Source organism: Drosophila navojoa, chromosome 5, assembly GCF_054131105.1.
Source record: "Drosophila navojoa isolate 15081-1374.11 chromosome 5, UAZ_NAV_1.0, whole genome shotgun sequence".
NCBI lineage: Eukaryota > Metazoa > Arthropoda > Insecta > Diptera > Drosophilidae > Drosophila > Drosophila navojoa.
In genome coordinates, this window is record NC_142893.1 from 1,648,729 (window position 1) to 1,673,239 (window position 24,511).

General features: G+C 43.8%; 3 protein-coding genes across 5 annotated transcripts; 2 read left to right on the forward strand and 1 right to left on the reverse strand.

Moving 5' to 3' along the window:
* Nucleotides 1–1,480: 1,480 nt before the first annotated feature.
* Nox (NADPH oxidase) lies at nt 1,481–10,660 on the forward strand. 2 transcript variants are annotated; one of them, XM_018103893.3, is made up of 14 exons: nt 1,483–2,302; nt 4,524–4,618; nt 6,094–6,208; nt 6,268–6,365; nt 6,445–6,565; nt 6,626–6,776; nt 6,842–7,052; nt 7,117–7,343; nt 7,447–8,698; nt 8,890–9,220; nt 9,297–9,476; nt 9,574–9,890; nt 9,962–10,058; nt 10,123–10,660. In XM_018103893.3, exons 1-14 carry the CDS (start codon nt 1,736–1,738, stop codon nt 10,318–10,320), a joined length of 3,960 nt encoding a protein of 1,319 aa, XP_017959382.1. In that variant the 5' UTR covers nt 1,483–1,735; the 3' UTR covers nt 10,321–10,660. The 2 variants fall into 2 exon arrangements, with proteins under 2 accessions (XP_089116939.1, XP_017959382.1); XM_089260813.1 differs by lacking the exon at nt 9,297–9,476 and having other exon boundaries at nt 1,481–2,302.
* A 299-nt stretch (nt 10,661–10,959) lies between these two features.
* On the reverse strand, nt 10,960–15,455 carry LOC108653422 (inhibitor of Bruton tyrosine kinase). The gene is made up of 8 exons (XM_018103895.3): nt 14,904–15,455; nt 14,274–14,847; nt 14,088–14,215; nt 13,890–14,033; nt 13,236–13,831; nt 13,055–13,178; nt 12,317–12,998; nt 10,960–12,256 (listed from the first exon to the last, which is right to left on the reverse strand). Exons 1-8 carry the CDS (start codon nt 15,332–15,334, stop codon nt 11,357–11,359), a joined length of 3,579 nt encoding a protein of 1,192 aa, XP_017959384.1. The 5' UTR covers nt 15,335–15,455; the 3' UTR covers nt 10,960–11,356.
* Nucleotides 15,456–15,593: 138 nt separating this feature from the next.
* Nucleotides 15,594–24,323, forward strand: NKAIN (Sodium/potassium-transporting ATPase subunit beta-1-interacting protein). Of its 2 annotated transcripts, none has more exons than XM_018103908.3 (7): nt 15,594–15,739; nt 16,521–17,040; nt 17,166–17,303; nt 17,382–17,462; nt 17,751–17,942; nt 18,091–18,151; nt 22,476–24,323. In XM_018103908.3, exons 2-7 carry the CDS (start codon nt 16,981–16,983, stop codon nt 23,705–23,707), a joined length of 1,764 nt encoding a protein of 587 aa, XP_017959397.1. In that variant the 5' UTR covers nt 15,594–15,739; nt 16,521–16,980; the 3' UTR covers nt 23,708–24,323. The 2 variants fall into 2 exon arrangements, with proteins under 2 accessions (XP_017959397.1, XP_017959395.1); XM_018103906.2 differs by lacking the exon at nt 22,476–24,323 and adding an exon at nt 18,856–20,784.
* The last annotated feature ends 188 nt before the right edge of the window (nt 24,324–24,511 follow it).

Genomic DNA, 24,511 nt, shown 5'->3' on the forward strand with positions numbered 1-24,511 from the left:
TATATAAAAATATTAAATACTAAATTTCAATATTTGCTAACATAACAGACAAATATGTAAATATGCCTGTTGATTGCCGATTAAATATGCTGTTAAAGCTAAAAATGTTAAGCTCCATTGCTAAAGGTCTTTATGTAAACTAACAGCTCAAGAAGCTCTTTTAAGCTAACAGCTAACAGTCTGGTTAGTGCTGCAATCTTACATTGCTATTATCGCTAACAGATTATGCTATGCAGCCAATGTGCCTTGCATACCCCATTTATGTAAATTACAGCGTATTGCCAGCTACAAATTGCTCCAAAAATCTTTTTGTTTTGATTCGCTTTGCCCTTTGGCTGAAGCTGAGAAACTGAGATTCAATTTATTTATTCATATATTTCATTTTTTTCAGCTTCAGCTTCAACTTCACGTTTTTTATGATTCAAGGCGCTGCAATCAAAAAGCCAAGTTCAATGACTCAAAAGAGATTGATATTGTATGTGTGTAGGTGTGTGTGTCTGTGTATTGTTGAAAGGTGTCTAAAAAGCTGTGAATGGCCTGTCTGTCCGTCTGCTTGTCTGCCTGACTGTCCGTCTGTCTGTCTGTCTGTCTGTGTAGGGTCTGCGTTTGATGCTTGGCCTTGATTTAAATTCGTGGGCAAATGAACTATTTAACAAGATTTGATTCATGTTAGCTGTCAAAGAGGCGGAAAAACGAGCAGCAAAGGGAGGCGAACAGGGGGGGCGATGGTGCTAACGGTCATTTTCAATTTCATTTCCTGTTTGCGCTTTGCATAATGTTTGCATTGTTTTCTAACTCCCGCAGACATGACTCACAGAACAAAGCAACGGTAGCTCAAATACCTTATATAAATACAACAATACATATACATATATTGATAATATCATCCATGACAATTCGTGCTAAATGTGTTACAAATGCAGTCAGAGCAGAATTCGGAAACAGACACGTTCGCCGCACTAAACAAGTTTGATTATTACGAAACACGGCCGTTGAAATTAAAAATTGAAGACATTGTAAAGAAAAAAAAAAAAAAAGAAGAAGAGAAATATCACACACACCGAGGGAGCTTTTGCTACCTGTACAGCTGGAATTATTTGCACCTTATCAAATAAAGTACAGACACACACAAATTAGAATATCTATCTTATGAGCATATCGTAAACATCTCTCTGCCCACAGATCGATCGGTGTACATACTGACGACATACATGCATACACACACACACACACACACACACACACAGCTGCATATACACACATATTCAGCGTGCTTCCATTCTGTTCACTAATTCCAAAATCTTGGAAATTAAAGCGTTTTTAGCACGTCAAACGCAACTAAAACGCGTTCCAAGTTCCATATCCCCGCAACAACAACAACAACAGCAACACAAAGGCACTCACAAATACAACAACAACAATACACAGTCGAGCCGAGGGCCGACGCACGTTCGCTCGTTGGGGGGCTGCGGCTCGTGTTTAACGGGCTTTCGCTTTCAGTTGCTGCTCGTTGCTGCGTCCGATTGGTTTTGTCTTTCAGCTTCGCTGTCCGTTTCGCTGCTCGCCATTCGCCGTTCGTCGTTTTCGCCGTGTCGCGCTATTCGCCGTGAGCTGCTCTCTCGCCAACGGTAAAACGCTGCCTCGATAACCAAGCCGAATCGATAGCGCGCACAAAAATGTATTAAATTTGAGATCCTTTCTACTCTACTGTGCTGTGCTGTGTTGTGTTTTGAATATGGATACGCAGGATAATCACCGCGGCTCGGTGTCCTCCAGTAAATCATTGGATATACCTGTTACGCCCTCACGCTCACCCAAAAAGGTGTCCTTCTCCGACGAGCTGCCCGGCAGCCAAGTGCAATCCGAGCCCACTGGCGTTAGCCAAGTGCTCCAGCAGGCTTCGCAGTATCTGGAACGTTTGCACGGCGCACGCGATTTTCCAGTCGAGGATGTTGAGCCACCGCCCGCTGTGCTGCAATTGGATACGCAATCGGTGCAGCTGGAAGCGAATACCTCTACCTCTGCCGCTGCCTCTACCGCTGCCGCTGCTGCCTCGCCAAGCATTCTGATTGGTGACGATGGCAATGATTACGCCAATGGCAAGCAGGAAGTGCCGTATGATCAGCCGCAATCGAATTTGTACATGGAGCGATACAAGCTTCATTTAGATAAAAACTGCAGCTCCATGGAGCTGGAGGCGCGACGCGAGAAGCAGCGCTGGCTCTTGATATCGGAATGCAGCGCCCGCTTCGGCGAGGGCAAGCACACGCGCGAAGCGTTTCGCAAACTCTTCCTCGATGAGGTACGATTCATCCATAGTTGCATTAATTACTCTTACCGTAGACGTCAAATATACATGCGATATATTATGTAAAGGGACTATACAAAGTGACTGTGTCTATATGGCAGATAAAGATAAATTACAGTGAAAGCTCTGATAACGAACCTCGACTTGCTGAAAGCCATTTTGCAGCTGTGAGATCATTCAAGTTTGCTGCAAAATTTACAGCAAGTGCTTTTTCTTGAAATCCTAGTTCGAAATGATATCAATTACTCACGAATTTTTCAAAGTAAACAAAAAATTGTGCAGCGAATAAAATTCAACAGAAAAGGAAAAGTGAAAAAAATTAAAAATTTTAGCTATATTTCAGTGATTGTGCACTGTTCTAAAAAAAAAATTTAAGTAAAGCAGAATTTGAAAAAATAAAAGACTTAACCAAACTGTTTGTTAAAAAAATTTAAAATTGTAAACTTGTACAAAAACAAAAACAAGCATTTTAAAAAAATTTATGAAATAATTATTATTTATATATAAAAAAAAATTAAAATCACAATAAAAATATATAAAAGTTGACAAACAATTATTCAAAACAAAATACCTTTTTTTAAATAATTAAAAAAAAATATATATATAAAACACAAAAATCTAAATAATTGTGAAGTCTAAGAAAACAATAAAAAAATTTATTTTTTATTAAAAATAAATTTTAAAAAATAAATAAAAATTTTTTTTAAATTTTAAATAAATAAAAAAAAATCAGATTTGTATTATAAAAAAAAAATTAATGTAAATTAGATATTTCTAAAATTGTTAAGGTTATATTGAAAAATTAATGTAAATTAGATATTTCTAAAATTGTTAAGGTTATATTGAAAAAGAGGAAATCTCTTAATATAAATTTAAAAAAAAATACTAATCTATAATTTGTATGCAAATTTGTATCAAAGCCTTTTAGTATAAGGATTTAGTATTCATTATTATTATTATTATTTTTTTTTTCTATGCTTTTTTGACTCAAATATAATTTTGTGGTATTTATAATTTAAAAAGTGAATATATTTAACTTTAAAACTTTATTGAATTAATAATTAATTCAAAAATTTTTAATGGCTTCATTTATTTTGTTCAAATATCTTTAAGCAAGTTTGGTGTCGCTTGATTCATGGTCAACAGTCCCTTTATTCTTATAGCTTAACTTTGAAAAAATTGCATATTAAAATAGTAAACACTGACAGACCCTCAGACCTACCTTAAGTTTGGATTAGGTGAACCAAAATATGACAAATGAAATTTGTTATTCGTAAATTGAAATATTTTCTGACGAGTTTTTCTTGAGTCTGGCACAACTTTATTTTTGGTTCAGAAAAAAACTGGAAGCGTAGGGTTTTTAGCTTCAGGCAGCTTTTACTGTGTGTATGTATGCATGAGTGTGTGTATGTGTGCATCGTATGTTTGTGTGTGTGTATTGACCTTGTGCTACATATTTTGTGGTCCTTTACCCGAAGCAAAAATTGAAACTCGTTTATTTTGTTGGTTTTTTGATTTATGCTGTTTTCTGTAGTAGCCCTCACTCTCTCTCCTCTCTCTCTCTCTCTGTCTCTCTCTTTCTCTCTCTCTCTCTCTCTCTCTCACTCTCTCTCTCTCTCTCTCTCTCTCTCTCTCTCTTTCTCTCTACTGTCTTATGAACTATAAGAAAGCTGTTGAACCAGTCTCCAGACTCAAGCATCAAGCTCATCTCTTAAATATGCACATTTTTTCAACGGGCTGGGCAGCTATCGCCCGATCAAACAAATATACATACATATATGAATGTATATATGTATATGCATATATACACATATGCAGTCACTAAGTATCGTGCCATTGAATGTCATTAAAATATATTAATAAGAATTTAATTAACGACAAAGCCATTCAATTATGTTCGCACTGCCCACAAAGGGGCATAAATCGAAGAAGTTTGTAAACAAATTCTCTAGAGTAAACAGCATCTGTCTATAAGCATATACTAGATAAATATACCTACATACATATATAAAAGAACAGCAAATGAGCAGGTTGTAAAGAAACTCAATTTATATGAACGTTAATTAATTGTTAAACAAACTCTAATATATATTTAGTAGTACTCTTCATATATATGTATATATATATTTGTTTATATATGTATATAAATTGAGTTTCTTTACAGATTTGCTCATTTGTGTTTCTTTCGCTTTGTTTTTCTTCTCTCTTCTCATAGGAATTTCAGCAGAAGCTCTTTCAGCTCTTCGATCTGGAACGAAATGGATATTTGCTACAAGATCGCTGGATCGAGCATCTCAAGGGACGACTAACGTGAGTATGGCACTTAACATATATTTAGCTACATATGTATGCGTGTGTGTGTGTGTGTGTTTGTTGCAGAGCAGGCTATATACCCTGTAAAGTGGTATAATGATTAAACGGGTATATATTTTAGAGTTAAGGGAAGGAACTTTAACACATATTTTATACTCTGTATATATTTGCAAGAGTGTATATAAGTGAAGAATATTTTTAAATTAGGGATTTTAGTAAAAATATAGATGTCAAATGGAAATAAATATGTACATTTCTTATAAGTAAAATTTGCATAACCTTTATTTATTTATATATATTTATTTGCATACCCTGTATTTATAATAAATTAAAAATATACCCACATAATATTTGATCTTCAGTCTCTGCTTTTCGTTAGCTGTTTACTTATATACATATATCATAATTTTATATACCATATAGATATACTATATATATAAATATAAATATTGCCAAGCAAATTTTGAGTTGGTTTCGATTAAGCTCGCCTGACCCAATTGTATTTTCCAGGGTATTCATGATTCGTTCACTCGGAACTAGATCAGATTTGCGATTTTTTTGTCAGCCATCTCATTTGCCTCTTTCAAAGCGGTGCCAAAACAATTAGCTCGATGCCACGCAAAAGAGCTGTCTCTCTTTCCACTCCTCACTGGCCTCGCCCCCCCGTCCACAATCCGCGATCGCAGCATGTCACACACGCACATACCATACCCATAGTTATAGCTGTAGCTGCAGCCTTAGCCAAACCCAGCCCGAGCCGAACCCAGCTGCCCTGCTCCAGCTACAGCTACAGCACCGTCCCCATCTCCATCTCCATCTCCATTTCCATTTCCAGCTTCGTTTGTGCTGGCATTCCAGCTGCGCTGCACTTGGCACGCCAACTGCCGCGGCGATGCCATCGCCGATGGTGATGCTATCTGTGTTGTATGTTAACATATACAACAGCTAACATAGTCCGCATGCCCGCTGCCAGCCCCTGACCCCCCCTCCATCCACGTCTGCGCTGGCAGCTCCGACTGTCACTGGCCCGCCTGTCGTAATGAAGTCATTCAGAATACAAATATAGCGTGTCGAGGGAGGCGATAGAGCAGCCAGGCTGGAAAGCTGGAAGGCTCGTAGCTGCAGCTGTGGCTGTAGCTGGCAGACCTGGCCTTGTTTAACTGCTGCACTGGGCAACCATGTCGAGGGAGGAAATAAAGAAGGAAGTTGGAAGCATGTCGAAGGGGAAGGGGAAGGAAACTTATATTAAAGGAGATAGGTGAAAAACTCTAACCAAAGCTCTAGCTCTAGCTCTCTAAAGTACAAGATCTTTTATCCTATTCGAGGATCTAGACTTCGAAGTTAGTCCAGCCTTGCCTGGAGAGAAGATAAAGAAGGCAACTGTAGGTGGGAAGACTGAGCTTGCTTTTTCGCTAGGCCAATAGCAAAGTTTAACTATTTATACTCTCTATACTCGATCTCTTACCTCACAGCGATGATCGTCAAATGGACTTTGCGGAGCAAATCGAGTCGGTGGCCTATGTCATCTGCGGCGAGAAGAGCCAAGTGAACTTCAAGAACTTTCGCGATATCTGGCATACGAGAGGTGTAAGTATTCGTCACAGTCCACATAAGAAAAGATCCTCACCTACTCGAGCTACTTGCAGATATTGGATAAGCTGTACCGCCTGATTGACATCGATGGCACCAATCTCATCTCAACGAACCAGGTCATGGAGTTTATATCACATCTAACAAACTCCAGGTAATATTGTGCAGAGATTATAAAACTAAAAGAGAGAGATAGAGTAAGTAAACTAATATACCATATTCTTACCATCTAGACCCCGCACAGGCTTCGACAAGAGCTCCCTGGCGCGCTTGGAGCAGCTCTTTCGCAACACTGTGGGCAATGAGCAGGAGATACGACGCGAGGAGTTCCAAAAGATTGTTACCTCCAAGAATGTAAGACACCTAATGCAGTAAACAGTCAGGCGAATGCAGATTAACGAATGTCCATTGCAGCCCTTCTTTACGGAGCGCGTGTTTCAAATATTCGACAAGGATAACTCTGGGTCCATATCGCTGCAGGAGTTCATAGATGCCATACATCAGTTCTCAGGACAATCGGCTGATGATAAGATAAGGTTTCTCTTCAAGGTCTACGACATAGATGGTGTGTGCAGTGGGAGGCCTACGATAATCCAGAACTAATTGGCATGATATACATATGTATTCCAGGTGATGGCCTCATACAGCACAAGGAGCTGCACGACGTGATACGGCATTGCATCAAGGAGAACGGCATGGAGTTCTCCGAGGACCAAATCGAGGATCTAACCAGCGCCATGTTCGAGGACGCCGATCCACATAACAGCGGCGAGATCACCTACGAGGCGCTCAAAAACCAACTGCACAAGCACGGCGGCCTGCTCGAGAATCTCAGCATTACGTAGATAGAGACTTTGCTCAATAATTACAATGATTATATGTATAAAATCTGCCCTACCTTGCAGCATTGATCGCTGGCTGGTGCCCATTGCGGAGGAGCCGCCGTCTAGCAGCAAGAGGTCGAGGCTCTGGCACACGATACCTCACCAGCTGACGCTGGCCTACATGAAGAACAACCAGGTGTTTGTCAGCTACCTCTTCTTCTACATCGCCGTCAATCTCTGCCTGTTCATCTCCCGTGCCATACAGTATCGCGCCAGCAATGGCTTCGTGATCATAGCCAGAGCTTGTGGTGAGTACAGCTGGAATTCATTGAGGTCCATTTGAATGCTTCCTGTGTAGAGATTGACTCTACCTTATCCATTCGCCGTAATCCAGCTTTCGTTTTTGGCCAGGTCAATGCCTCAACTTCAACTGCGCCTGGGTCTTGGTGCTGATGCTGCGGCACTCGCTGACCTACCTCCGTTCGCGTGGCCTGTCCTCCTTCCTGCCCCTGGACCACCATGTCTATCTGCACAAGCTGACGGGCATTACGATCGCGGTGCTGAGTCTGGTGCACACGATAATGCATCTGTTCAACTTCTCCATCATTGTGATCAACGATCCGCAGATAAACGCCGGGCATTACACGATAGGCGAATGGCTGTTGACCGATCGTCCCGGCCTGTTTGGCCTCATTCCGGGCTGTGCCAATCCCACCGGAGTTGCCCTGCTGGTGATACTGATTGTCATGTTCGTCTGCTCGCAGCCGTTCGTGCGGCGCAAGGGAAGCTTTGAGGTGTTCTACTGGACGCATCTGCTCTACGTGCCCTTCTGGATACTCACGCTCTTTCACGGGCCCAACTTCTGGAAGTGGTTCATGCTGCCCGGCCTGGTCTACATCGTGGAGCGCGTGCTGCGCTTCGTGTGGATGCGCGGAGAGCACGGCAAGACCTACATCAGCTCCGGCCTGCTGCTCCCCTCGAAGGTGATTCACTTGGTCATCAAGCGGCCCTTCAACTTCAACTTCCGGCCCGGCGACTACGTCTTCGTCAACATACCCGCCATTGCGAACTATGAGTGGCATCCGTTCACGATCAGCTCGGCCCCGGAGCAGGAGGACTACATGTGGCTCCACATACGCACCGTGGGCGAGTGGACGAATCGCCTCTACCGCTACTTCGAGAGGGAGCAGCAGAAGCTGCACAAAGGCGAAGTGAATACGCACATGCATGCGATTCCCACGCCCAGCTTCATGATGCTCAACGAGGCGCGCAATCCGGCGCTCGCCGAGATGTCTCGGCAGTCCAGCACGACGACGCCGCAGACGGACTTCCTGGCACGCAACATGGCCAGCAGGGGCGGCACTCCGGATGAGCAGCTGCCGCCGGCGCGTCCACCCAGGCAGCACCGCAAGGCAGCCGCCGCCGCTCCGCTCGAGGCTCCATCCACCACAACAGGCGTGAATCGCATACGAAGCATCAAGAAAACGCTGCAGCGCACCTTCTCCCGCAAGGAGTCGGAGCCGAAGAACTCGGGCATAGCCAATGGCGCCTTCACGGCTGAGACGGAGCGCGAGCAATCCAGGCGCAAGCAGCGGCCCCTAGAGAAGAGCATCTCGCTGCCGGACATTAGCATGAAGAGCAAGAAGCGCAGTCGGCTTAAGGCGTAAGTGTATAGGAAAAAGTAGCCCCCTCTCCCTCTCTCCCTCTGCCTAGGTAAGCAATAGAATCCTTGCCTGGACAGAGATCGTTTAGAGATGTCACTCTTCCTGCTACTGAACTCCCATAGTTTACCTAGACACAGAGTTCCCTCTCCTTACTGTAATCCTTTGCCCCTCTAATGCCAATCCTTTGCAGACTGCGCGCCCTGGGTCGCTCCGAGTCGGAGCGCGCCTTTGATGACCAGCGCCTGAGAAGTGCTCGGAACAATAGCGTAGGGCTGGCCTATTTGAGTCCGCAGAACAAGTCGCTGGCGCAGAGCTTCCGCTACATGCGCAACAAGCCCACCATCATTGCCTTCAAGACGCCCAGCCTGGAGCTGAGCGAGGCGCAGCAGGCAGCCGGAGCTGCCGAGAGCAATGGCAGCATGGAGGCCAACTCCGTGGAGCTGGGCCACGCAGCCCGGGCGGACAGTAGCACGGAGCAGCTGATGCGGCTCAGCCTGGGCGCAGAGCAGAAGCCGCTGGAGGTGGGCAGCAGTTGACCGACTAATCTTAATACTTAATACTTAAGACTAACTTACCTTATATTGCTTGCTCTCCAAGGATAACACAAACACGGGCAATCGAAAGTCACGCCTGCGTCGTCCCACATTTCTGCGCACGCTGTCCACCTCCATAACTAATCGGGGCGGAGGCGGAGGAGGAGGAGGAGGAGGTGGCGGCGGCGGCAGCACTACAACTAACAGCGGTAGCAAGGTCACACTCGATGCAGGCGTCATGGAGGTGCGAGTCATACACACACACACCTACACACACACACACACACACACACACGCGCTAGACTAACCCCAATCCCTGGCTAAACCCTTCTCCGTTACAGATCTTCATAGATGGCCCTTACGGCGCCCCTTCGAGCCACATCTTTGGCGCCCAGCATGCGGTGCTCATCGGCACTGGCATCGGGGTCACGCCCTTCGCCTCCATCCTGCAGTCCATCATGCACCGCTACTGGAAGGCGCGGCACAGCTGCCCGAGATGCCACTTCGAGTGGGCCAGCGAGATACCCAAGTCTGTGATGAATCTGCGCAAGGTGGACTTCTTCTGGATCAATCGGGACCAGCGCTCGTTCGAGTGGTTCGTCAATCTGCTCTCGCAGCTGGAGATAGAGCAGGCGGAGCTGGGCGGCGCCATGGAGCGGTAAGCATGCAAAGAGTCCAGCCCGAGTACAATATTAATGGATAATTTCTTCACTTCCTCTTCCCCGCTAGCTTTTTGGACATGCACATGTACATAACCAGCGCACTGCAGCGCACAGATATGAAGGCGGTTGGACTGCAGCTGGCGCTCGATCTGCTGCACGAGAAGGTAAGGGAGTTGTCCTCAGCCTGTAGAGCTATTATCCAATATCCACTCCACTCTTCCACTACAGGGCAAACGGGACCTGATTACGGGCCTCAAAACCCGCACCAATGCAGGCAGACCCAATTGGGACAAGGTCTTCAAGCAGCTCCAGGCACAGCAGAAGGGCAAGGTCACCGTCTTCTATTGCGGTCCGCCACAGCTGGCCAAGACGCTGCGCGTCAAGTGTGATCAATACGGATTCGCCTTTCGTAAGGAGTGCTTTTGAGTTCGCCAACAATCCTCATCCCCATTCCCAAGTCCATTTCCTATACCAAGCGAAGTCCCTATGCCTATTCCTATTGCCTTGTCCTTATCCAACTCCACTTTCCACTTTCATCTTCATCTTTAATTTCCTCTCCCTCCTCACCTCCCAACCTTTCTCAATACTCAACTCATGTTCATCTCAATTAGGTTTTGGGTTTGTTTACTATTTTTTCTATTTATTCGTCCATGTGTTTTGTTGCCTCATTCGCTATGCGTGTGTCCCAGCCTGTAAATATATCTCTTTATATACATACATATATCTGTATACGTAATTGCATTATAATAAAAAATTTGTTACTCTATATGTTGGTTAATGGCTGCGATTGGGCTATGGCTAGGCCGTATAGCTGTTGTTGTGTTGTCTTTCGGGATATGTTAAGCCTGATTATCAAAATTCTAAGTACAGTGATCGCTCGCTAAGGTGAACCAAATGGTGTCTGTTTACAGTTATGTTGTTGGCCCATTTTAGAAAAATATTTTACATAACTTTTCATAAATCTTTGGGATTAAATTCGAAATTCAATCAAGATAAGATATATGGCTTAAATTACAAACTCAATTACATTTAAAGAATATATATATCTCTAGATATATATACATGAAGTTTGCTTAACATTTATTAGTCAGATAATGCATTGTTGAATACCCTTTAGAAGGATATAGTCAGACCTAGATATTCACAAACAATTTATGCTTAAATACAATTATAGTTCGTACGAAAAATTCGTATGTCTCTCGGGCAGTTTAACATGCCGAGCGTTCACTGTACTGCACTCTACGCTGATGTGTTGTCCACTCCTTAGACTTAGCCTCTCCTAATCCGCATTGCTGAAGCAGTCTTAATGCACCTTTGCAGGTGGCTCCGAATTCTACATCTGAGACGAATTTCAAAGCAACTGGCTAGCTCTTAATTTCATCTAAGACACACACACACACTTCCACACAAACACTTCCACACACACACGCACTCACACCTAAATAAATGTATTAGCAACTACTCAATGCTTCAGCCAGGTGGTAAAATTAATATTGCTGGGCCTCGACTTGCGCTCGATGGTGATTATCTCATCGTCTATGTTGTCCACATTGTAGAATTCGCGCAGCTCTGCAATGGCCGTCTCCTCGATCTGGGTGTGCACGAGCGATTTGTTGCGCATGCGCTCGTAGCTGTCGCGCTGACGACGCTCATCGGCGAGGATCTGCGAGAAGCTGTTGCCGGCCTCTGGTGGGCTGGCTACCTGTCCGCCACGCATCATATTGGCAAAGGATGTGGGATCTGCACTGCTGCCCGTGGGAGCAGCTGCGGGAGAGCTGAAGGGCTCGGCATATGATGAATTCGGTGAGCTGGCCGTGACGCCCCAAGCATTGGGCACAGCGACAGGCGTGGAGCTATTCAGCTCCACTGGCGCCCGCCAGCTCTGCGACTCAGAGGAGAGACGTTTCCGTTGCTTCTGCGACAGCTTGGCCGACTGCGGCATTAAGGAACTTAGATCCAGATTGTAGCTCTTGCTCAAGGGCGTGCTGCACTCGGCTGAACTGCTGGCGGATTGCGGTGGTGGCGTTGCTTCCTTCGCGGGCATGGCACGTGGCGATATGGGCACAAGCTCCGGTGCGGGCTGCTCCTCCTGCTTCAGCACCTTGTTGAGCTTGACCGCTGTCTCGGCCTGTTTGCGCTTTTGCTCCTTTTTGTCCACGACGCGCGACCAATTTTTAGTCTCACTTGGCGCTGACTCGGGGGAGGTTGGTGTGGCTGCTGCTGCTGGTGCTGGTCCAGCTGTTTCACTTAGACTCAGCGAACGCATCATGCTGGATATTGCCTGCTGCTCATAATGGCGTGCATCCTGCTTGTTGTGCAACTCCTTTTGCTTTTGCTTCGTAGCTTCCTTTAGCTTGGCCTCCTAAGGAATATAAAGTGCTCAGGTTAGTTAGGGTTTTCATTTGGTTTGTACAAGACGAACCGCATCCATTCGATAATCCAGATCGACTTCGCAGCCGTCCACAAAGCTGAGCAGCATCTCATCTTCGATCGCTTCGGAAAACGGCGTGATCTGTCTGTAGTCGAAGACCGACTGAAACATCCTTCGATAGTGGTCATTGAGACGTTGCAGCGTATTCGGATCGCACTGCTCGATGCTGCGATAGCACAGTACGCGCGCCAGATTCTGGCAGATGAAATCGAGGCAGCCCTGCTGCAGCAGCTTGCAATTGTACATTGTGGCAAATTCGAGCATCTCGCCACACTTCCGAATGCTAATCTTATCCAGAATCAGGGACTCACAGACATTCTGCAGCGATTCAATGAAGTATTGATCACAGAGCGTTATCATATTATATAGAAACGTTTCCGTATAGTTTTGCTTGCAAAACGCCTCCGTGTCGAGGCTGTAGAGATAGTCCAGCACCGGCTCCAGATACTCAAAGGGCACGCCATCAAAGTGAACTGTGGTGCGCTCGGCCCACGAGTGCATGAACATCATTTCAAAGTATTCGAGACGGGCCACGAGGATGCATTTGTGAGCTTCTAGAACCTGATTATCCTCGCAGACAATGCGCACATCGTAGAGCTCTGGATATTGCGAACGCTGCAGACGATGGAAACGTAGCCGAGGCGGCATTGGGAACTGCTGCTCGGTGAGGTAGCTGGAGAAGATTCAGGGAATAAATGGAGTGTTAAGGTGTGACTCATGCTCACTCACTTGTTGACATATTTGGCCAGCTCATGGAGTTGAAACTTTTCCAGATGTGCATGAAACATTTCACAGACACGACTGCGCTGAGCAGGTTTGCTTGGACCCAAGCTCTGCTGCATGCAGTCAATGTCTGAAAAGGGAAGGTGGGTTAGTAAGATCAGCTTATAATATTCCTAGGCCTACTTACCCTCCTCTGTGGGCCAATAGTTTGTGTAGATATGCTTCAGCACCAGCTCAAACATTTTGCCAGTTAAATTCTCAAAATTTAAATAGATATCCTTATCCAAATAATTGCGAATTAGTTCTCTCAAGCCCGGAGCGCGTCCAAAGATGATAAACTTATGCGCCGCATAGCGCTCGCCATCCACATGGAAGACTAAATCATGCACAGCGTCCGCTTCGCTCGTGTCATGGTAGAGCTTCTTGAAGCTGTGCTCGCGTCGTGGCAACGCGGGCTTTCGAAAGTATTTGAAATGCGATTCTTGCAGCACAGCAAACGAGGCGAAGCTCTCGTCGCACACAATGTCCACAACACGATCCACATTTGGCACACGCTGCAAATCGATGCGAATGTAATGTTCCCTAGAGATCTCTGTGCGATGCTGATCGTTGTTTTGCCATATATCCAAATTGGGCTTCGATTTCTCTTGAGAGATGGCGGGCAAGACTAGCTGATGGCATTTGCCACGATAAACGCAGCCATCCATCGAGAGCAGCAGCACCTGATTGCATTTGTACAAGATGCGCTTGATTTGTGGCATGCGAACAGGAGAGAAGACGCATCTGAAAAAGGCAACTTGATTAGCGATTGCGGAGCGAAAGTCGGTTATAGTATAATTGCCTGTAGAACTGTTGCGTATTCTCGTACCAAAGAAAAACCACGTTCGTTTCAGTTAGCATCAACAGCTTCAGGGCAGCAGCAGAGCCCTTGGTGGAGTTCTTTATGTGGCCGCCCATAACAGAGATGCTCTTTAAGTGCTCGTAGCTGTAAGGGAGCAGTAGTTAAGGGTGATTAAGATATAACACTTTATGCCTCTACTTGGGAGTCTTAATGGTCCTAGGCTTGTCCATATAGAAGAGCAGTATCAACTTCTCCTCGGTGTAGACAACAGTCGCGGCATTGTTCGCCTCCACGAAGCGTATGCAGGTGCGATCCGCTAGCTTTAACTGAAAGGTAAACGAGAATACTTTAGATACGTTGAGCAAGTCTCTTGGGTTCACTTACCAGTGTGGGAGCTGCAATGGTTTTCGTATTGGCGCTAATGCCAAACTGCCCCTGATTGGCGCCCCAGACATAGACGGCCTTCGAGCTATACGCAATCGAGTGCTGATCACAGGCAATGACACGCAGCAGCTGACTCGCGCCCTTATCCCTCAGAGCCACTACCTCTTTGAATGTGGTTAAATAGTCCCCGGCATCCCTGACGCCCAGCTGCTGTTGGTCATTCAAGCCGCAGGCGAAGACCAACGAGCGATTGGTTAGGAGCAACGAGTGCTGGCGCGAGACGCTGATGCCTATTATGCGCTCCTCGTTGTGTTTGAGTGGCACTTTGACACGTTTGGGCGCAGGCAGACTATTCTCCACACCAATACCCAAGCGGCCGCCCTTGCCATGCCCCACTGCATAGAGATGTCCGCGCTTATCCAGAAAGAGACTGTGAAAGGGTCCCAGAGCCACTTGCTCCAGCCAAAGATTCGACTTGCGAAAGAAATCCAGCGATTGTGGCGTCAGTGTGTTCTGCTCGTTGCCAATGCCCAGATTATAGTTTCTATTCGAGCCCCAAACGAGCGCCTCGTTTCTGGAAAGGATCACGGATTAGGGCTTACGGTAACGACAACTGGTTTGGCTACTTACTGCGACTCAACCTGCTGCTCTTGGTCGCATTTGCGGCATATGGCCTGCAGCGGACAACGTGTATCCTCATCCAGCACTTCCAAGCTACCACCGTAACGCAGCAATAATACGGCGCAATCGATGGAGCCGTAAAATAAAGCTCTATGCAGTGGCGAAAAGCCCGATTCCCAATCCCGCTCGTTAACAAATGCACCCTGATTCAGTAGCCATTCCAGTATCCTATATCTGGCGACGGAAGCACACATATGTACGGCGGTGCGACCCAAATAGTCCGGAATATTGCAAAAGTTTGCACAAGTTTTGGCAATAAAAGTCGCCAACTTTTGATCATCGATGGAGCGTTTAGTGAGTGCCGCAGTAATGCAGTTGCCATGCTGTCGCTGACGGCACTTGGCGGTGCAATCATACTCGTGGTTTCTTAACGCAGACATGCGTAAATGATTGTGATTAATTAATTGTAAATGCCGCAACGAAATTGCACTTTTCACTTCAAAGTTTGTTGTTTTGGTTTGCACACGGACTCGGAACTAGTGGCAAAGGAACAAAAATTCACGTCAGTAATGCTAGCAATTACAAACCAAATATAGTTTTACCATTACTAATAAAGCTAAAAGGATAAATAAAAACTAAAAGCTTCATTTTATTAGCATATTATTAACACAATATTGTGAAATTAAATAAACGCCCAAGTGAACGCCGGCTCGGTTCCCAAGCGCTAAAAATACTATCAGTTGGTATTTTCTTCTATTCCGCATACGTCCACACTATGCACTCCACTTGAAGTAGTAGTTGTTGCGTGCACGGCGTATAGATAGAAGCTACGCGCACCTTGCTACGTAAGTTAAAAAGTGTTAATTTATTGATAATGGAAAACGTAGTCGCAGTATTATGTAAATCGAAATACAACAAATTATAAATAATAAACATATATCGTAACATATGGAAGTGACTGCAGTGGCAGCATAACTGGTGAAATAGTGTAATCTACTATGTGTGTGCATTAGTGATGTGCATGTGTGTGCAGGAGGTGCTACAAACGGGAAATAAATTGAGTTTAAGTTTGAGTCATAAGCCAGGCAGAGAACGCGTCATGTCTGTGGTATCAAAATACGTTGAATTGTGTGTTGTCATAGGCATCAATTTGGTTAATTCAATTAGTATGCATAACAACAATAAACAATTTATCAGCTACTCATACGTTAACTGTATGTACTCAGTGTATGGGAACTGATAATCTGTGTGTGAGTGTGTTAGTGTGTGTATTAGTGTTGGTGCAGCTCGCCTTTATTAATTAATTAATTATTTGACCTAAGCGGTCACTCAATGTGCGCGTTAAAGCTGAAGAATTGTTTAAAGTTCTATATATACCTAGACGTATACACTTGCAAACGTACTTTAAGAAAATGGAATAGTTCAAAAAAGTGAATAAGTTCATGTGCACGTAATACTTGTTTACATACATATGTACATACATGCATGCCTACATAAATATGCTGCCAGTGCATGAGTATGTGCTGGCTCGTGCGTGTGTGTGTGTGTGAGAGAGGGAGAGACCAACAAAGTTTCTCTCGGTAGCTGCTGCTCATTTCGTATTAATTTCTTTTTATTTACTTTTAGTTCACACAGATCAGGTTTTCCAGTCATCAAGTGCCTGTCCTCGCTGCAGCTGCATTACATTACATTTCTTCGTCTCCCTTTTAAGCATATTATTCTAAGGTGCGAAAGAGAACAAGTGTTTGCCTGGCTGCCTGAGTGCCTGACTGGACAGGTTAAATGCGAGAACGCAACCCCCGGAAATGCCAATAGAAAAAAGTCGACCATAAGCAGAAGCAGATAAGAAGCGCCTGCATAAAGAAAGCAGCGATCAACAAAAAACTAAGAAACAAAACAACATAAAAGAACCAGCGCTGAGAGTTGTGTGCTGTGTGTTTGTGTGTGTGTGAGCGAGTTGAACTAAATCAATGCAGCTTTCTGCACTGGAACTGCAGATAATACACACACACATACAGATACCCCAACACACACACATGCACATAATCTTTGGCACAAATTGAATGAATGGAATAATTATGTTGTGATGGGCTCGTGCTCGTGTACACGGCGACACTTTCTGCTGTCAACATGCTTCCTGCAAATGGTAAGTGTGTGTGTGTGTGTGTGAGAGTACCATATGGCTGACCCTAATTTTATTTCATTTCCCTACTTTTTATGGGCATACAAACAATGCTTGATATCTGTTCTGAATTGCCAAACAATCGACAGATAACGATTATCGAACGCCAGGTATTCGACTTTCTCGGATACATGTGGGCGCCCATATTGGTCAACTTTTTTCAAATATTATTCATCATATTTGGCTTCTACGGTGCATATCATTTTAGAATCAAGTACATTATAACCGTAAGTACCCAAACCCTCCAGGCCCAAGCGGCCAGAGATAACAAACTATTTGATGATAACCCAAATTTGTGTTCACAGTATTTATTATGGAACTTTGTGTGGATCGGTTGGAATGCGTTTTTAATATGCTTCTATTTGAATGTCGGCAGCCTGGATAAGGTAAGCCAATTGAGGTCAAAACACAAATAACATGTGGGAAATAGGGTTTAGCCTGATAAAACATTGTATATATAGAACGAACAGAGCTTTGCTTTTATGAGGCAGCGAATTGTATTTTAAATGATTTTATTTACGCTGAGTTAACAGCTTTAGAACTTCTTGTAGCTGATTAATGGAATCTATTCATATATGTGTTTGTTGTGGGGTTGTTTTGTAGTACTTTTTGACTACTTTATATATAGTTGTTTATCGAGACAATCTATTAACTGCTTTCGTTTGGTTTTACAGGATGGCGATTTGCTTAACATGGGCACTGGTAGCGTCTCCTGGTTCGAGGCGAATGGTTACGGCTGTAAGCCCACCTATAACATTACCTCGGATGATCCGTTTCGACCTTTGAGGCCGGAGCGTGTTGAGGATTGTCTGTTGGACTATACGCTCGTTGAGGTCATCCATTCGGGTGTACAATGCGCGCTGGCGGTGAGCAAACTACATATATATATATATATATATATATATATATGTGCACACACTCATATACATACATATATGTATATATTAATCAATTTTAAGTGCTACGAATTGTCATCAATTGTCTGACTCTATCTCTCTCCCCCTCTTTGTTTAGCTGCTGGGCATACTTGGTGCGATTCTAATCAGCTGCATATTTCTCGATGAGGACGACAGATGTAAGTTGCTGCAAAGCTCGACAAATTTCAAGCACATTCATCTATCTATATAAATAAATATTGTCTAAAAGTGAAGCACTCCTTGGTAATTGGTCTCTAACAATTTGTAGTTTTGTCTTTTGATTTAACCAACTTTTTGTGTATATATATTTATATTTTTTTAATAATTTCCCAAAGCTCCCCGAAAGAAATTAAGCTGAATGTTTATGTACGCAAAGACTGATGTGTTTATATCTATAATTGTTAAACTATATATTTATTTATAAACAAAACAGAACGAAGTGAACTGTGTAATGTTATATGAATTTCAATGCTTTGATATATACAGAAAAAAGAATACCTGCCCGGAATGTGTTCCTCTAATTTTTTTGTTTTTGATTAACCAAGCGAAATGTTTATAAAATGAATGTGAAAAAAAAACAAATGTTATGCATACCAGAAACAATCATATGCCACATATATATATATACTCTATACATTTATATCATATATCATATATATCATATCCTTTATAAATATGCTCGTAAACGTTATCTATGTTATACTTATGTCATGAGTCCAATGAGAAGAGCTAAAAATTTATGATTGTTATTTAATTATTGTTAATTGCTTTTGCTGTTTAATCGCACACACACACATAATACACATTTGATTTGTATTTTATTTATAATGTTAAAGCATCTTAAACAATTTCTGGTTTACAGTCGATTTCATGAACGGCGATGCGAAGAGTCCACAGCACACCGTCGTCCATCCAATGTACGTGAGCTATACAAGTATACCAACAACGTCTGCAAGCGCAACCATGCAATCAAATAAGCATATGCAGCAGCAGCAGCAACAACAACAGCAGCAGCAGCAGCAGCAACAGCAGCAGCAATACTCACTGCAATTCCATCATCAACACAGACACAAATCGAGCAACAACAACAACAACAATAGCAACAACAGCAGCTACAATAATACACTCAGCAATGTTCATCAACAGCCACAAGCACAGCAAGCAAATAACCTTAATGCATACCAACCACATTTAACCCACACAAGTGGCAACAACAACAGCAACAGCTACAACAGCGGCAGCAAGAACACTCGCAGCAGGTCGCTGCAGCAGCAGCCACAGTTGAGCCACATTGAGAGCCAAAACAAAGAGCAACCGCAGCGCAAGCGCCTCTATCAAAGCAAATCACCGGCTTTAAACTCAGTCAGTCCCATGTCCCTGTCCATGTCCATGTCCATGTCGCCGCAGACCACCTCCTCGCTCTCGTATGCCTCGCTGCAGAACTCGAATCCCCAGCTGAGCAACAGCAACTATAGCATTTGCAACGATACGTCCAGTGGACACTTTGCACGCATCCATCATAAGCCGAAGGCTCCCAAGTCCCTGCCCGACATCAAATATGCCCAGGTGGCTCTAGCCCGACTTTCGCGCAATTTGGAAGAGGATGAGGATAGCTTCTCGCTGCACAATCTGTCGCCCAATGGCGACAATGGCGTTACCTATGTGCCCTTCCAGAGTCCCACACCCAATAGCCTGTTTGTTGAGAACAATAATGTGGGCACGCCGCACATTGCCTTCAGCTCCCATCCCGAGCAGGCCAATAACAACAACAACAACAACAATAATCATTATCCATATGAACAGCATGGCTTGCCTTTGCCATTGTCTTTACCCACTATTTCGAGCTATAAGCAACTGCCACGCCCCACACAGATACCACTGCCCACAGTGCCCATACACAGCTGCCATGTCGAGGCTGATCCGGAATCGGAACTAACCCTGTCGCCGCCTCCTCCTCCCGTGCCGCGGCCGCACATCTTTCAGCCACGTCTGGGTCAAGCACCCTATCCCGATCTCTCGCCCGAAATAGCCGAAAAATATGCCATGCCCACACAGCATGTGCCCAGTGGCTCGCCCATGGTGCGTCGCAGTCAGCGTCGCCCGCGTCCACACCCAGCTCCGGCCAATTTCTGTGATCAGATCCGAGACACGCCTCCCGGCTACATGTTGCGCGCCCACAGCGAAGACCGATTGGAGGAGCAGCCGATGCCGGCTCAGTCCCAATCCCAATCGCAGTCGCAGTCGCCATCTCAGTCGGCACCGCATGTCAATCGACGCAGCGGACGCAAAGCTCGCCCGCGCTCCTTTTGCAATTCCATTGTGGGCGCCCAAGCCTAAAGGCCCTTCACACACAGATCCTCATTTAGCTGCATTCCTTTTGACCAAATCTGATAGACTTTTAGAGATTATAATCCAACCGAAGCTCCAGTTGTCTCTCTCGCTCTCACGCTCTCTCTTTGACTCACGTATGTTCAGCTCCTTTAGTATCTCTATATAACCATCTCTCTCTCTCTCTCTCTCACACACACTCTGATATATATTATAAATCTGTACTGCGGGTGCTGGGCGTGATTTGCCGCTTGTGTCTCATGTGTTTGTCCATACTAACTAACTGTATATTACGATTTAGTATGTGTTGTCATCCATTTTTGTTGTGGCTAACAGAGTTTAATCTTAATACAAGCTACGAGCACGAGGACCTAGGAACACTATAGTTAGAGATAGTTTATAAAGTGCTGGCTTTGAGTGCAATGCAAGAGAATGGTTTCGATTTCCCCCAAACAAAACAAAACTGAACGACTAAACTGTTCCCAGTTACAGTTTAACCTAAAAAAAGCGTTAGGCAAAAGCATATACTGAGCTGTGCTCATTTGAACGAACTGTTCCCAGTCTCAATTGATGAGTGGGAACAGTTATAGGCGACTGTTTACAGTTGTTAACTACATATATTATGCTGTTCCCAGCTAGGAACAACTTTAGTTAGCTCTACTCTAAAGAATTACTCTCGACTTTTTACTGTGCAGCTGTTCGCACTTGCAGCCATATAAAAGTAATTTACTAATCTGTACCCAATTGTTGTCTGTTTATATGATGTTGTTCACAGTTCGAATTTCAGTTTGAATATAGACTATATTATAGAATCAGAGTAATACTAAACTAAAACGAAACCTAAATCGAAAATGTTGCAATAATTAAGAGTGTTCCCAGGAACAGCTGTCTACATATACCGTGCAAGTGCAATGCCAACTGTTCCAACTGCAGCTCAAGCAGAATCGTTGCAATTTTATACACTTAAAGAAATTTAGTCTAGCAAAATTTTATTAACAAAGTTAAAAGAATTTGTTGCGTCTAGATTTGCCTTGCAAAGCACTTGAAGTGGATAAAAAATAACTAGATTTAAGCTAAATATTGGATGCCTTGATAGTCATTCGCTGAATTATGTGACAAACACACAAGAAATACATACATACAGACAGACATACATACACACATACATACGCGCTCTCATTCATATGAGACTTTCCATAATGGCTGCAAACAACATTATGAAATGTGATAGAAAATGTTACAAAAAAAAAACGATAAAAACAAAAACTGAAACGATACGAAACGAAACGAAATGAAACGAAAAACTATAAACTGGGATGGGAACTAAATGGGAAGAGAAACGTAACGCTAAGCGGAAAGTCCAAATGCCTTCATAATTTTATGTTCAACTGTGATACTACATAACGATAACAAATTATTAAAACAAACACACAAACAAATGTCACACAAAAGTTGTTAAAAAAAAAAAAAATAAATTCAAATCAAAATATTTCAATTTGCCAATGCAACCAAAATGCCTTTAAGACGAAAGAAAACTTTTTGTTGAGAAATATAAAAGAAAGAAAAATGAAATTCAAGAAAAATTGAAGCGAGATTCGTTATATAGATTTATCTCTATACATATATATATATATATCAATTGTTAAGACTAGTTATTAAGCTTTACACAAGAGAAATTCGCTAATTAGTTAATAGGCAGAACGATCGATCTATATAGTATATATATAAATATATATGTATGTAGTTCTACTTATAGAGTCTATATAGTTCTACGAGCTGATTGCGTGCCAATATATATTCTGCAAAGCGTTTAACCCTCTAAACAAAAATATTAATAATAATAAATGTTCATTTACACAAAATGTTTTTTGGCTTTTTGATATCGATATCGATAGTTATCGACTATATATAATCTGGTTAACTGGCTTCATGTAGCTGCTATCCTCTAACTGTATCTCACTCTCCCTCTCTCTCTCTCTCTCTCTCTCTCTCGTAGCTAATCCTGTATACATTTTAATCACACAAAACACACCAAAAACCAAAATCAATATCTAACAATGCTCAGGTAACTGCTGTTAACTTGGCTAGCTATATCTGCCTCAGAGTACAATTGATCGATTGTTGCACTAATTTGTTGTATTTCGTCATCTACAGTGAGGCACATTAGCAAGCAGTCGAAGCATCGCCAGTCGCTGTACTCCATCGATATAAGCGATACGATACGGCATCGAGGCGACGTGATGCTGGGCTTTGGCGATCCACACGATCAGGATCTGGACCAGGATGGCGGCGAGCTGAGTCCCAAGCCCATGACGCCGCGTCGCGTTAAGCGGCGCTCGGTCATGGCGCGCGGCTCGCATGGCAGGCAATCGAGTGGAGCTGGAGGCAGCGGCAGCAGCAGCACGCGACGCTCGCATCATGGCTCCAGCAGCACATTGAGATCGAAGCATGGGCATGGGCATGGGGACAGCAGCAGTGGCAGCTATGTGCGGAGCAGCACGCGTAGCTCGCGGCGCAAGTATCAACAGAATCCGGTGACCAAGCTGCTGGATCAGCAGCAACAGTTGCAGCTGCAACAGCAACAACAACAGCAGCAGCAGCAGTTGCAACTGCAGCAGCAACATCAGCAGCAGCAGCTGCAGCAGCCACAGCTGGGCTCATTTCATCGTCAGCGCTCGTTGACAGCTTCCAATCTGCAGAGCCTCAATGCGGACATCGCCGGCAACAGGAACAGCAGCAGCAACATCAGCAACAGCAACATCAACATCAACAACATTATGAGCAACAGCAACTTGTATCACAGCTATCGCAAGAATATACCACTCGATCCCATTTACTATAATACAAATGGGCAGGGCATGTTGTTGGAGCAGCAGGCGTCGCCGCCGCTGCCGCCGCCGCCGCCACCACCGGCGCCACTGGGCGGTGGCCATTATAATCCCAGCTACCAGCACTCGACCACGCAGCTCAACGACGTTGGCCACGCCAGCGATGAGCTGTACAACAACCGTCCGCCCTCTGTGCGCTCCAGCTACTCAAATTTCCATGGCTCACGCCCACTCTCCACCGCCTACAACAATGCGGAGAATGTTTTTGTGGGTCTGAGCGGTGCCAGCGCCAGTCCGCCACAGCCGCCCTGCACGCCGCCACTGTACCAGCAGCATCCGCTACACCAACAGCAGCAGCAACAACAACAACAACAACAATATCTGCCGCCTCCTGTGCCAGAGCCAGCGCCAGCTTACGTCAGTGCCCAGTCGCACATGAACTTCTCAAAGCGCACTGCCTCCAGAGAGAGCATACGCTCCATGGCCTTCCTGAACAATGGACCGCCTGCCTATAATCTTAACTATCATACGCCGCCCGACTCCGAGACAACCATGTGAAGGACCAGTAACTAATATTTATAGCTAGCATATGAATCGTTCACTAACTAATGAATCAAAAAGTAATAACTATTGTCCGAGTCATCCTATAACGATCATAAGAAAATATCATTCATTAACTTAAAGCTATCATTTGGATCGTGGATAAAAACCACTTGAATCACTCACGAATCATTTGATAACCTATTCACATCATTCAAAAACTTCTTTATAATGCTTCCATACGGTAGGAACATTCAATAACTCGGAGATATCAAATTGAATCATTTGAATTCCAAGGTATGAATCTTTCAATGACTTATTGACATCACATGAACCATTAATAAGTTATCGAATGTTCATATGAGCTCATTCAATCACATCTACATCAAAGATCTCGATTGACTCGAATCGAACACTATTTATATCGCTATAAATATATACAAAGTTAACTGTAAACAATTCGCCTACAAATTACATGATAACTGTTTACTTATATCTTATATAATTATCTATAAATGTATTTAACTCTAAATCTAAATTAGATTTTAAGCTTCTTTCGTTTTACCAAAGTGCCTTTGTATATACATACATATATAGAAAAACAACAACAAATAAACGATTCTTTTGTATGTCAGATCTCAGTATTATGAATTTAGATAAGAGCGTAGATTATGTTGGATAGATGATGAGATATTGGAAACTAATCTTCATATTTCTATTCGTCAGCACATAGAGAATATGTATGGCTTTTATATTGATTTTGGTGTGTTTTCAGATAGTGAGAGATATGAGAATTGAGATAGATATATAGAAAATAATTGA